Source organism: Vombatus ursinus, unplaced genomic scaffold (genome assembly GCF_900497805.2).
Source record: "Vombatus ursinus unplaced genomic scaffold, bare-nosed wombat genome assembly UNPS02004268.1, whole genome shotgun sequence".
In the NCBI taxonomy this organism is placed as follows: Eukaryota; Metazoa; Chordata; class Mammalia; order Diprotodontia; family Vombatidae; genus Vombatus; species Vombatus ursinus.
In genome coordinates this window covers 459136-473614 of record NW_020944046.1, presented here as the reverse complement: position 1 = coordinate 473614, position 14479 = coordinate 459136, and the positions used below count along the sequence as shown (strand labels likewise).

Sequence of the window (14479 nt, the reverse complement as noted above, 5' to 3'; positions counted from 1 at the left end):
CAGAATAAGGAAAAGATCAACCCCAAACTAGAAGAAAGAATGAAGATGAGATGGCACTGTAAGAAATTTTAAGAGTTGCAAACTGACTTATTCAAACAAACTATGATATTAAAAAAACTCAATCAAGAAAGAGAGGCCAACATAGACTTTCACTCTTTCCTATGGAAGTTTAGCTGAAATAAAGCACTTGGCACAATGAGGGGGGCAAAAGAGCCCAGAAGCCACCTCATCCAACAAATACTTGATCTCCTTTCCAAGTGGAAAGACATGGCCGCCAAGGGCAACACTAGTTTAGAATATAAACTCAATTACAAAATGGTACGGAAGAGGATGGTGGAAGATTACAAGTACTGTCACCTCATAAAATAGAAAAAAAGCTATGAAGGAGAAAAAAACTTCTGCAGAAGAATTGGCATGAGACCCAGTGAAGCCCAAGAGCATTTAGACATGAAACAAGGAAATGAGTGAGCAACAAACAGGTAAAAAATGGACCAAATTTGCCAGCATCTTAATAGCAACCTATTTTCATCCACTACATTTGAACTCTAACACCTCGGTCCCTGATGTGCTAATGAAATGGAAAAGAGGCCTAAGAAAATGAAGTCAGGAAAGACCAGATGGACCAGAAAACATGCACACACAGAAGGGATCTGTGCTGGGGGCAACCCAATTTTGAAAGTGTTGAGGGATCGATTTATGATATTTGAAAAAGGAGATGCCAAACTATGGTAAAAAAAAACACACATGGCATCACTGCCCAAAAGAAGAAAAGGTTACTGGGAGGCCATGACTAACTGCTGACCCATACACCTCCACGTGAATCTTTCGAGCACTTTTAAGAGAATGCTTTACACATGCACCATGGACATCCTTGATGACCATACGAGAAGTGAACGGGCTGGTTTTCACAAAGGATTTTCTACAACAGGCCATATCTTTCCAGTCACACAACTGACTTCAAGGAAGATATAGAGGACACAAAGGCCCATTTATTGTTTGCTGCCTCCAGCTCTATCATTCGGTTTGGCAGACCCACATGCCTTGAGGGTTCTGCTCCAACAAAGTGTCTCCTAGGCATTCGCTAAAACCAGACAAGATTCCTTGATAGACACAACCACAAAGATAGCTTTGGCCTACAATTGCCTATCAATAACAGGCAACACATTAAAGAGGAAGATGTGTTCCCAAAAGGATTCTTCTCTGTTTGCCTATGCAAAGTCCAATGGAAGAGGTAAGGTTGCCCGATGGTCCTGTTTGTATACAATGTTATGATGATTGCAGCAAGCCCAGAAGACTCCAGGACCTCTTCAGTGAAATTCATGACCACACCAAAGAGATGAACCTGACAAACCATATGGGGAAAACCAGCTGGATGAAGGCTGCCTATTGTTCAGAGTATGACATGCAGCTGGATAGGCAGTCTATTGAATTCAAATATCAATACGTCCTATTTTCCGCTCCTTCTATCACTAATATTTTACCTTTCTCTATATACTTGATCCTTCCTGGCTGCCTACAAGTATGTCTATGTCTCCCTCGCCCTTAAAAAGAAACCCTCATTTGATCCAACCATCCCCACTAGCTATTGTCCTATATCTCTCATTTTTCATGGCTAACTCCTTGAGAAAGCTCTCCTCCTCCACCTCTCCTCCATTGCTTCTCTACTCATCCTGTTCTAAACCATCTGCAGTCTGGCTTCCTACCTTGTCCTTCAATTCAAAATGCTCTCTCCAAAGACACCAATAATCTCTTATTTGTCAAATCTACCTTTTCTCAATCCTTATCTTGACCTCTGTGCTGCCTTTAACACCATCAATCACCCTCTTCTCCTTAATACTCTCTCCACTCTAGGTTTTTGTGACACTGCCTTCTTCTGGTTCTTCTCCTCCTTGTCTAACTGACCACTCTAACTCATCCCTTTGGTGTCCAACTGGTCACTTGGCTCTCACCTGTGGCTCCAAGAAGCTGTAGCATGTGCAGTGGCCACATCCTGGTAAAAACCATCTTGGCAGACAGCTAAACCAGGTTGAGAGCAACTGACAGGCCTCAAACTCCATCAGTAAATTAGGGGGTGTCCACCACAAGCATGTGAAGACTTCCCCTGGTGGAATGGGCAGATGAGGACAATTTGGTCCAGCAGCCATAAAGGCATCATTATCCTCCCAGTTACCCAGGCTCCCAACCTAGGTGTCATTCCCTCCCACCTGGCCTATGGCAATGGCCTGCTGGTTGGTCTCCCTTCCTCAAGTCTTTTCTCACTCCAGTCCAAACTCCACTCAGCAAAGTGATTTTCCTAAAGTGTGGGTCCAATCACATAACCCCCCCCCACACACACACACACATATACACTCACTCAATAAACTCCAGGGGCTCCCTATCACCTCCAGGATCAAATACAAATCCTCTGTTTGGCTTTTAAAACCCTTCATAACATGGCCCCTTGCTACCTTCCCAATGTTCTTAACACTACTCTCCAGTGACAATGGCCTCCTGGCTATTCCTTCCACAAGATACTGCACGTCCTGGCTCTGAGCATTTTCCCTGGCTGTCCCCTTTGCCTAGAATGCTCTTCGTCCTCATCTTTGCCTCCTGGCTTCCTTCAAGTCTCAGCTAAAGTCTTACCTTCTACAAAAAGCCTTTCCCAGTCCTTCTCAACATTATTACCTTTCCTCCAAGGCTATCTCCAATGTATCCTGTCTACATCTTGTTTGGACTTTGTTGTTTGCATACTGTCTCCTCCGTTAGATTGTGGGCTCCTTGAGGTCAGGGATTGTTTTTGCTGGTCCTTGTGTCTCTGGCGCTTCACACAGTGCCTTTCAGATAGTGCTTACTGATTGCTTGTTGACTGCCTGGCTGGTCATACACGGCAGATAGACAATGAGTTTTGCCCAGAATTGTGCCTAGGAAGAAGGAAGCAGGCTCAGTTGCATTTGGGAAATTTTGCAGATCTTTTCATGATGCCATGCTGTATCCTGTCACCAAAACCTATCTTTAACACCTATGATCTTCTGATGCCTCTGTATGGCCACCAATCTTAGAACATCAAGGGCTTCAAAGAATCTCAACTATAGGTGATGCAAGGGGCAGTGGAGAAACATACCAGGTGAGGCAGATCAGGTTGTACATATTACCAAGGACTCACTTGCAAGAAGTGATGCAGATGATATCATCCAGGGAATGTATTGCTCGGAAAAGGAGAAGAGGCTTCAGGCAATAAAGAGTGAAGAAAAACAGATGGACAGCTCCAGTGCTGCCCTGATGTCCAGGGACCATCATAAGGCCTAGAGGAAAACCCCAGCACATTCACTAGAAGCTCTGGCAAGATTTCTGAGAGGGAATGGACAAGAACTGTACAGGCAGTGAGGCATAGTGCCTGGAGGGCTAGACTTGATATTGGAAAGACTTGGGTTTAAATCCCACCCAACACTAGTTCTATGATCAATCCTGGGACAGTCACTTGATTTTCATAAAATGGCGACAATAATCATTGATGTCTTTCTACTTCTTTGCTGCCTCATTTGCCCATCCCATTTTGCAGTCACTTACCTGTCCAAGGGGACTCAGGCAGCCCTGGCTTGACCTCTGGGTCTGTCTCCCGACCTCTGTTTCCTTCCCTGTAACATGAAAGCGCTAGATTAATTAATCTTTAGAAATCTAGATTCCTGTGACCTTCCTAAAGCCCCTCCCCCTTTGCTATTTTTTGCTATTTTTCCCCAGGGCTCTGACTTTACTTCTCACAAAGGAAAGCCCTTCCTCTTGTTTTCTGGAGCCATTTTGTCAGCCAAGCTCAGGGTCAGATGCTCTCGAGCCCTTGGGGCTTCTGCCCACTTACACTCTCCACTATCCAAAAAAGTCTTAGCCACCAGAGAAGCAAAGGATGTAGGTGTCTCCTTTCTGGATTTCTCCTGCAATTGAAACAGGCTAAAGTCTTGAGGGCCAGGAATGTGACCCTGCTGATTCCTCACATTCATCTAACTGGGAGAGACAAAGCAGGAAGCTGTCTTTGTCTTCCAAGCTCAAACCCAGGCCTCCTCACCCCTGGCTCGGTGTTCTTTCTACTGTTCTTTCTTGCCTAGGCTGTGACCACAAGTCTACACTCTACACTAATGTGATTGCCAGCATGGGGATTGTAGTAAAAGAGCACAGATGGCATGTCCCAAATCCTACCCCAAAGCTGGCAGCCTCTTCACAGGCTTCTCTGGACCCCCTTTCCAGTGGGATGGTCACTCCTCAGGGGCAAAAAGGCGTTGACAATTTGACTGGGCACCCCCAAGGGTTATGAGCAGAGATTTTCTGAAGCTTGGTTTGACTGAATTTGGGATGAAGGACACCACCCTACCTCCCCAAGGCAGATCAGGTCTCCGTGTGGCCAACAATATTTCTCATTCCGTGCCCACCCCCCTATCCATCCATCCCCCTCCAAGACTGAAAAAGGCCAGCACCTTACTCCCTCAAACCTTGGGGCCAGCATTGTGGTCCCCTAGCATTTCCCGTTGGTTTAAAAAGCAAAGCCTTTCCAGCTATTCGTTAATTAATACAGCTTGAGTGGGAGTGGGTCTCTCCCCAGCTTTCCCTGGGGAAAAATCAAAAAAGGATGTGATTAAGCAGGGGTGGGGGGAGGGGAGAATCAGTGGGCCCCAGTTCCCGGGGAGCAGTTGGGCAAGGCACTAGGACCTAGAAGGCATCTCTCCACCCTGGCAGGAATTCCTTGCTCGGAGCTCAGACAACAAAGGCTGAGGGTTTCTTTCTCTCAGCATCTCCACCCAACAGCCCAGCCCTGGTGAGTGCTGCTTCGCTCCCTGCGCGCGCTGCTTTCCTTCCCAGCAGCGTGTAACAGATGTCCGAGGGGGGAAGCACGAGGCAAAAATCTGTGGGTGTGTTGGTCTTCTCTGTCCTGTCTGGCTGTCTCTTTGTGTCCCCCGACCCTCCATCCACCCGGGGGGGTCTCTCTCCTTCCCTTTTCATTCTGTCAGGATTGCAAACCCCCCAGCTTCTACCTGAGATTTTCTTGTGGAAAAAGTGAGTTGGCTGTCTCTTTGTTTGTAGCGCGCGGAGGTGGGACGTGAGTTTAAGATGATGAGTAAAGCTGGGGAGGGGGGGGGGCATCAGGTTGGGGGGGGAAAGGTTCCTGAGGAGTGGGAAGGGTGGGGGGGTCTTTTGCATTGTGATGGGCTGCAGGGGTGCGGGGAGACAATGCTAAGCACCCCCTCCCATCTTCCTGGGTTATTGGGGATGGGTGCAATTGGGGCCCCACCTGCCGACCCCCGACCCCCTCCCCAGTCCCCGGGGCTCCATGAGCAACCCAGCTCCATCTCCTACCCCCTCCTTTTTCCTGGCCTCCAAGGAGGTGTGAAGAGGCCAGCCTTTTCCAGGGCCTGGGGGAGGGGGGTGCGGGGGGAGGTGGGTGTGGGTGTGTGGGGCGGGTGTTGACCCAGGTTTTGCCCAAAGAGGGGAGGGGGGTGGTCCAGAAGCCAGATCTCCATCACTCAGCCACTGCTTATTACTTGGCGCTCAGAACAATGAAACGTGTGCATGCATTGCTTCGGGGGGCTCCCAGCCATTGGCAATGATGCTTTCCAGTGAAATCCCTTCAGCCTTAGGTAGGGATGAACATCGGGAAGGGAAAATCTTTTGCCACCAGGGTTCCCAACCTGCCCCTAAACCCCGATTCCCAGCCATTGCCTAGAAATGTCAGTGGGATTTGGCAATTGCCAGGCAGACTGGGGGAGAGGGTGTGCCCAGCTCACCAGCACAAAGGCCGAGCCTGTTCTCCAAGGAATGTCCCTTTTCCAAGCAGATCTGCTCACATCCTGGGGGAGCATGCCATGAATAGCACTGGGGGGGGGGGAGAAAAAGCAGGGCATCCCTCTGAGAGACCACTTCCTTCACTCAAGACAAGGGACCCTTCTGTCCAGGGAAACTGAGCTGGGGGTGTGGATTACTCTACAGCTGTTGGTGGGGGTGGGGCCCTGAACATCTGCCTGGAATTTCAACTTGATGTGAGCCACTTGCTAGAAAGGTTGGGGCTGTGAGCAGCTTCTCTCTCCTTGAAACACTGTCCAAGGGGGTCCCCGTCCCCCTCCCCGAAGTGCTCCTGAAAGACCAAGGGAGAAGAACAAGGAAGGGGTCACAGGCCAAGATCTCTTCCTAGAATTGGGGCCAGGGCCTGACTAACATTTGCACTCTCGCCTTTCTTCTCCACCCACCCACTCTGTCCACCACAGGTCTCGGAGGTCCACCACAATATGGAACTGGATTTTGGACATTTTGACGAAAGAGATAAGGCATCCAGGAACATGCGAGGGTCCCGGCTAAATGGGCTTCCCAGCCCTACCCACAGTGCCCACTGCAGCTTCTACCGGACCCGGACCTTGCAGGCTCTGAGCAACGAGAAGAAGGCCAAGAAGGTCCGCTTCTACCGTAATGGAGACCGCTACTTCAAGGGCATCGTGTACGCCGTGTCCACTGACCGCTTCCGCAGCTTCGATGCCTTGCTGGCTGACCTGACCCGCTCCCTGTCCGACAATATCAACCTCCCCCAGGGGGTGCGCTACATCTATACCATCGATGGAGGCCGCAAAATCGGGAGCATGGACGAGCTGGAGGAAGGTAACTCAGCTGTCTGGGGATGTAGCAAAGGATTAGGTGATCCTAGATGTAGAGCTGGAAAGGAACTTTGTGGTCATCTAGTCCATCTCCCCCATTTCATAGAGGAGAAAACTGAGGCCCAAAGAGGGGAAGGGACTTGCTTAAGGTCACACAGCCATTAAGTAGTAAAGCCAAGTGCGGAACTGAAGTCCTATGACTCCAAAGTTCTTTCTAGTAGGCCATGATGCTGAGGTCATGGTATTGAGTGGGAAATGATCCTTGGGGTTGAGGTTCTTTCTCCAGAAGAAGATGGGGAAATCTGGGTGGTCAAGTGGAAGGTTGGTCTGCAGATTGATGCCATAGGCATCAGTGGCATTCACTTCATGCCTGCAACCTAGACTGGGGTTCTTAATCATTAGAGCTGTCCAGCAATGGGATGCTAGAGCTGATTCTTGTCCCTGGAGGCCTTCAAACAGAAGCTAGATGACCCTTTGCAGAGGATGTCATAAAGATTACCACTTCAGGTATGGATTGGCCTAAATGACATCCAAGATCCTTTTTAGCTCTGGAATTCCAAGGTTCTTTGGAAGAGTAGATGGTGGGGATAATCCATGTGAACCACAAAAGTGTTAGTACACCCGGGTCCCCTTTAACTCCAATGGGATGCCATTTTGTGAGTTATAGCTCACTGGAAACAACTCCTTGGATAAGTTATCAAAGGGTCACACCCTCAGGTGAAGTGTCACTGCTCATCCTCAGTGCTTCTGAGATTCGCTGATGTAGGTACTTCCTCCAATGGTGCAGATCTCACCTAAGCCACGCCTTCTCATCCTGTGGGACTCTTGTTCAGGTACTCTCAAAATCCTGCATAGGAGACTCATCCAATATGCTGGCACCCTTGCCATGGGCCTCTTAGCATTCTGTGGGTACCAGTGCCATTCTTAGTATGTCTATCAGTTATTTCTCACTCTGGCCACATGATCTGTCTGCCTCCCTTTCCAGCCATATACCTCTTTGACAATGCCTTTTGTGTGACTTTTTGGGTGTCATTTGTTACTGGTTGTAAGTTGTAGTCCATTAACTCACCCCCCCCATCATGTGTCTCTCTATTGCCTTTTGAGTGACCCATAATTCTGAGTCTTTAGAGATCTTGGGGGTGTTCTCTGGTTTGTAGCAGCCACCATATGGCATCTTTGGAAGAATGTTGGTACTAAAAAAGGGTTTTTGGTTTTAAGGCAAAGCTTGGGCTCATTGAAAGTGTTATTTAACCCCCCAATTGTAACTGATCTCCCTCTTCCTCCACCTCTGGATTTAGCTCTCTGCATACGTGCAGGGTCAGTCCCTGCACCGGCTGTGGGCTGGCTCTCTGCTCACTTATAGCCTACAAAAAGCCCCCTCAGGGTGTGTCCCTGAAGCTGATGTGCTATATACAGTCTGTAGAAATGCCACCAAAAGCCCTGGCTATGCCTGGCATTTCACTAAGTCTGTTCTGATTAAGATAGAACTGATGCACCTGACCTCCACCAGCTGAATTCCCGTTGGAATTCAGGGCTTTGCCTAAGAGCACATTTTGATGGCTCTCAACAGCTTGCATTACTAACTGGCTAAGACATCCTAGGCAGCCCCGCCCACCCAACTGAAAATGGGAAATACTGGGTTTACCTTTGAATAAAGCTTTGTGATCATTTGAGGAAACAGCTCAATTCAACAGTCAATCCTTGAGTGTCTATTAATCATCTACTGTGTGCCAGACAGGGTTCTATGCCCTGGATCTACAAGACAAAGAATGGAATAAGGTATATTCACAAGAACTTTATATCTTAATGGGAAAGGCAACTAGTACATATATAAGCATACAGAGCATCAACATAAAGTGAATAAATGAAAATATATATGAAGCAGTAAAATACTAGGTGGTTTGAGAGGAAGAACACTAGCATTTGGGGGAGGGGGAGGGGGACCAGGAGAAGCTTCATTGGGAAGATGATACTTGATCTGTGTCTTAAAGAAAGACGAGGACTCTACTGCACCAGGTTGTGTGTGGCTTTAAAAGCTAAAGAGGGGAGCTTATGTTTTATCCTAGAGGCAAAAAGAAGCCACTGGAGTAGACTGAGCCGGAGAGTCTCAGGTTTGCCCTTAAGAAAAATCACTTTGACCGCAGTGAGTAGGGTGGAGTAGAATAGGGGGAGACTTAGGAGGCTGCTGCAGTAGCTTAGGGGAGAAGTGATGAGGACCTGAACTAAGATGGTCGCTATGAGAGAAGGGGTTGGATGTGAGAGACATTGTGAAGGTAGAAAGGGCAGGATTAGGAAGCTGATTAGATATAAGAGGTGAAAGAAAGGAATCCAGGATAATGCTGACATTATGAGCCTGAGACACTGGAAAGATGATTGTGCCTTTGACAAAAATAGGCACGTTTAGAAAAGGGGAGGGTGGGTGGGCAAGAAGACGATGAGTTCAGCTTTAACGTTGCTGAGTGGAGGATGTCTCTGGGACATCTGGTTCAGAATTTCTAATGTGGGGCTGGAGCTCAAGGGAGAGGTGGGGACGGGATATGTAGGTATACCTGGGAGGCTAAACCCACGGCAGCTGATGAGGTTAGCGAGAGAGAAAATGTAGAGGGAGAAGAGAAGAGGGGACATGATGAAAACCATGGCAACACTCGCAGTTAGGAAGCAAGAAGTGGCTGGCGAGCCCGCATGGGAGACTGACAAGGAGCTTCACATAGGTGGGAAGCTGAAAGGTACAAGATGAGAACTGAGAAAAGATGCCCAGATTGGCCAATTAAGAAATCATTGGTTACTTTGGAGAGAGCAGTTTCAGTTGAGTGAAAATCAGATTGCTGAGGGTTGAAGAATCATGAGAGGAGAGGAAGTGAAGTGTTGACACCTTTTCCCAAGCAGAGTAATTAGGAAATGGAGGAGAGATATAGTATAATAGCTTAAGGGAAAGTCAGTATAGTGAAGGTATTTTTAAGGATGGCAGAGACTGAGGCATATTTGAAAGCCCTAGGGGAGAAAATGGTTGATAGGGAGAGGTTGAAGATTTGGGGGAGGAGAGACGATTGAGACGCAATCTGTTAGAAGAAGGAAGGGTATGAGGATCTAGAGCATATATAGGAGTTTGCCTTGGCAAGGAGCAGGGTGACCTTTTTGTCAGAGACTGGAGGAAAGGAAGAAAGATAGGGAGACAAAGTCAAGGGATTTGGAGATGAAAAGAGTGGGAGAAGAGGAAACTCAAGGCAAATGGCCTCCATTTTTTTCTGTAAAGTAAGAGACAAAGTCCTTAGCTAAGAGAGGAAGGAGGTGGTGGTATAGGGGCTTGAGGAAGGAAGAGAAGGCTTGGAATAGCTTCTGTGGGGTGTGACAGAGGGAATCAACTTGAGAGAAATAAAAGAACTGCCTTGCTGCAGTGAGGGCCCAGGTGAGGCAGGATTTTGTAATGGACACAGTCAACATGGTTGTGGGACTATCTCTAGCTTCCTTCAGTAACTTAGATAGGAGTAGAGAAGGCCACTGGTGACAGGAACCCAGGACCGAGGCTTTGCAAGAGAATGGAAACAGGGCAAGAGGGTCAGAGATTCAAGAGCAGAGAATGTAAGTGCCCACTAGGTGCAGGGTACCCTGTCCTTTCCTGGGGATCCAAAGGTGGAAAATGACTGTCTTTGCCCTCAAGAAGCTTACCACCTACTGGGAAGAAAAGATATGGACCTAGAGAAATGAATCCAAGGCAGAATGAGAGAAGTAGAAAGCACAGTGCAAAGTGCCAGGGGCAATTTGAGAAGGGAGCTATCACGGAAGGCTGCATGGAGGAGGTGGCTCCTGAGCTAAGCCTTGGTCTTCAACAACAGAGCAGGTGACAGGGGCAAGGAGAGGTCTAGTCTATGCATGGAGGACAGTGTGGCTAATGGACAGGACAAGATCAGGGAATCAAGTGCAGTCCAGCTTGGCTCAAATGTAAAATAAATGATAGGGAGTAGTGAAAGAGAAGACTGAAAAGGTAGATTGGAGCCCTATTATAGAGGGCCTTGAAAGCATGGACTTTACACAAATAGGTGGGTGGGAATCACTGAAGGGTTCAAAGAGTGGGTGGGGGTGGGGGTGGGGGTGGGACAGTGGGAGAAAGGAGAGTTTCTCTAATTCTGCCTTAGCAATATGCCTTTATAGAGGGCAGATTCAAAGAGACCATTTGGTGGTCTTCCTTTTAAACCAGGACTGCACCCTAACTCGTCACTTTGTCCAGATACAGACTTCAAGGGGAAACTCCCAACCAGTAGGGAGAATGGAACAGATTTTCTCTGAGGAAACAGAGTTGAGGTACTGGAAATTTCTGAGAAGCCAGCAGGGCCTAGCCTGGTACTTTCAAATAGAAAGCAGCTCATTTAGCTGATTTGCAGAGTGCCCCAGAGGGTCAGCTAGGTGGCGCAGTGGATAGAGCTTTGAAGTCAGGAGGACCTATGTTCAAATCTGGCCTCAGACACTTGACACTTACTAGCTGTATAACCCTGGGCAAGTCACTTAACTCCAATTGCCTCACCAAAAAAAGAAAAGAAAAGAAAAGAAAAGAGTGCCCCCAGAACCTCCCTGTCACTCTTGGGCCTAGGCCTTTAGGCTAAAGCCCTGACTTCCCCTAGGTGACCAGCAGCAAAAGGTCTGAGCTCAGTGACCATGTGAAGGGAATGGCCTTTCTGGTCACCAAAGGCTAGGCGTCATCACTGTGAAGAGTCAGGAGGAAACCCAGGGCCCCGCCCTCGAGAGCCACTCACTTGCTGAGATTGATACAACCTGCCCAACAGGGTGACTCAGTTATGAGCCATGCATTGTCATCTGTCTCTGTGACTCCATCTCCATGCTTTAGAATCCACTCCATACCCAAGGTACAAGTCGCCAGCCACTCCATTCCTCTATGTGCCAGCTGAGGTCTTTGGGACACCCCTATGGTGGGAAGGGCAGCACTTAATGAAGGTTAATATTGGCATCAGGGGCTTAGCCAACATTTCCTCAGGCCTGCAGTGGGAGGAATGTTGAATGGTTCCATTAGCTGGCAGAAGTATCTGTTTTGTAAAATGCTCTGTTCAGGAACCAATCAGACCCTTGGAATGGTAGAGAGGTGGGAATGAGCAAGTCTAATTCAGGGTAGATAATTGATGATGGATGCCAGTGTGGAAAGGTTACAGCTTGGCACCTTGGGTCCTTTGGCACTGGCTATATTGGACCCCTTCTCTACTCCCCCATTCCTAGTTGCCGTGGGGCTTCCTGAAGAGTCCCTTGGTCTCAAATGAATCTACTTGGAGTCAAATTGGGTTTGCTCAATGATTCACCAATACCCATAGCTGTTGTTGGGCCTGGCTACCCACCTTGGGCCCATGCTTGGCTCATTCAGCTGCTAAAACACCGGATGACCAGAGGCCAATGGTGCCCTAATACCTAAGTCTTCTACTATCATGGAAAAAGCCAACAGAGCCCACCAGGATGCTGGGGTTAGAGACAATGAACGGTGTTCTTTCTCTTCCATTCCATTGGGGTTTTTGAAGGTCACTGAAATTCACATAATAGGGTCCATGTGGTAGTTGCCCAGCCCCAAGGAACTCCTCAACACCTAGTATAGGGGGCATTCGAATGCTAACTGTGAGGGCCAATAAGGGTGGGGTGGAGGGTGGGGAGGGATATTTACATCCTGGTGGGAACTTGACTTTTGAATGTCTATAGGCTTTTCAGAGCTTTGATGTGTAGGATATATCAGATTTGGAAAGCTTGACTTTGGAGATTCCTTCCCGGTTCCGTTCCAACTGGATCCCTTCTTAAAAATCTATTGAGTAAGAATATTGTACTGACATCAAAGCACTGCCCTTCTAATCCACTCTTCTGGGCTGAGTCGGGTTGTGCCTTGTTCAATAGTCTTCATGGGACCAACCTCTCTAGCAATAAGCATTTAATAAGTGTCTACTATGTGCCAAACACTGTGGAAGGTTGTGGGAATACACAAGTACAAAATAGTCCCTGTCCTCAAGGATCTTCCATTCCTATACTCCCCTCCCTGGCCCCCAGTACAAGTTACACTGAATTTATAATTGCCTGCTAAACACCACCACCTATATATCCCACCTACACCTCAGACTCAACAGTTCCATATAAACTCATCTCCCCTGATACCTGGCCCTCCTCCAGACTTTCCTATTTCTGTCACCACCACTATCCTGACATTAACCTGGAAACAAAACCTCCGTCATCTTTGACTCTCCTTTTCCTTCTCCCCACAATCAGCTGTCAGTCCAAATGATTCTACCCCAGCCCAACATCTCTCAACTCTGTCTCCTCCCCACTCCCAGTCACCACCCTGGGGCAGGCCCTCATCACCTCACACCTTTACTATTATAGTAGTTTCCTGGTTGATCTCCCTGCCTCTAGTCTGTCTCCACTCCAGTCCATCCTCCCCTTAGCTGCCAAAATAGTCTTCCTAAGGCCCAAATCTGACCATGTCACCCTTTTTCCCCTGCCCTATCCACACACTCATTAAACATCAGTAATTCCTCTTTGTTTCTCAGAAAAAGCCAGACGCCTTAGCTCAACATTCCAGGTCTTCCCTCTACAGCCTGACCCTACCCTTATTTTACATTACTTCCCTTCACACACTGTATATTACCACCAAAGCAGACAACTCACCCGCCCCCCTCATTGGCCCTCTTGCCTCACACCATCTCAGTTCCACAAGCCTATGATTGCTCCCTGGTGGAATTCCTCTCTGCCTTCCTGACTCAGCTTAGGAGCTGCCTCCTCCAGAAGAGTTTTCCTGACTGCCCTCTCCTCCAGCTGAAAGGGATCTCTCCCTTCTTAAGTTTTCATAAAATACCCTGTCTGGATCACAGCTTTACCTTCATCACACCGTACCTTGTATGGCACTTATTTGTAGACTTGTATTCCCTACCCCATTAGATTGTAATCTCCATGCAGGCAGGAACTGGAAAGTTTTCCATCTTTGTAGCCCCAGTACCTAAAAAAGGGGGCTTAGAAATAAAATGTTTGTCATTCAATTGAATTAACTTGAAACCCTGGCATCCATTTGGCTAGTGGTCTTTTCTGTAGCCTCCCTGCCTCCCTCCTTCCTCCTCAGAGCCAAAGAATCAGGAGTACCGCTAACCAGGGGCAGAATCCCCAACAGGCCACTTGGCTGCCCTTTGCCTCCAAAATGAAAATCATCAAGCCTGTCTTCCCTTTTGCCCAAAGCAGCTGTGAGATTAGAAGGAGGGAATGGATAGGAAAACCTTTTGGAAGTACAGTTTGGCATTACTAATATTTGCTAATTTTGCTAATCCCAGCCAATGGATGATAAGAACAGGACATCACTATGGAGCCAGTGCTGTGTGTTGGTGGGTAATGATGTGGGTGAGCACTGGGTCTGTCTGGGGGCTGTGTATGACTTGGGGTTAAAATGAGACCCATCAGGTAGGTTTCAGAATGGTTCATGAGCATGTGGGGCTACGTTTGCCCTGCTGTGCCCTATTTAGAGAACTGTCTAGACAGGGTGGCACTGACTGCCCCCACTATTCCTGGGGACATTGACTCATATCCCCTCCAAGCCCTCCTTTGTTCCATACAATTAAGGTGGCTTCTATCTGCTGAGACAGGGCAATACCAACAGATACCTGGGAACCATATGTGGGTAATGGAGATGATCCTTTAATAAAAGGGATAGCTACATATGTATATGTATGTATACAGATGTGCCATATGTAAAGGAATTGTAAAACCTCAGAGATGGAAGGAATTTTCAGAAGTGACCAAGTCCAATCTGAGCAGGAATTCCCTGCCAAGAGATTGCCCCCTCCAAAGCCCCCCCCTACACACACACACACACACACACACACACACACACACACACACACACACACACA

At 48.0% G+C, this 14479-nt stretch overlaps 1 protein-coding gene across 2 annotated transcripts in view; it reads left to right on the top strand.

The window, feature by feature from the left end:
* Positions 1 to 6245: 6245 nt before the first annotated feature.
* DCX (doublecortin) overlaps positions 6246 to 14479 on the top strand; it is a 40009-nt gene continuing 31775 nt past the window's right edge. For both annotated transcript variants that reach the window (XM_027877503.1, XM_027877495.1), the window contains exon 1: positions 6246 to 6609. In XM_027877503.1, the coding sequence (XP_027733304.1) occupies positions 6246 to 6609 (364 nt within the window). The remainder of the gene's footprint in view (positions 6610 to 14479) is intronic.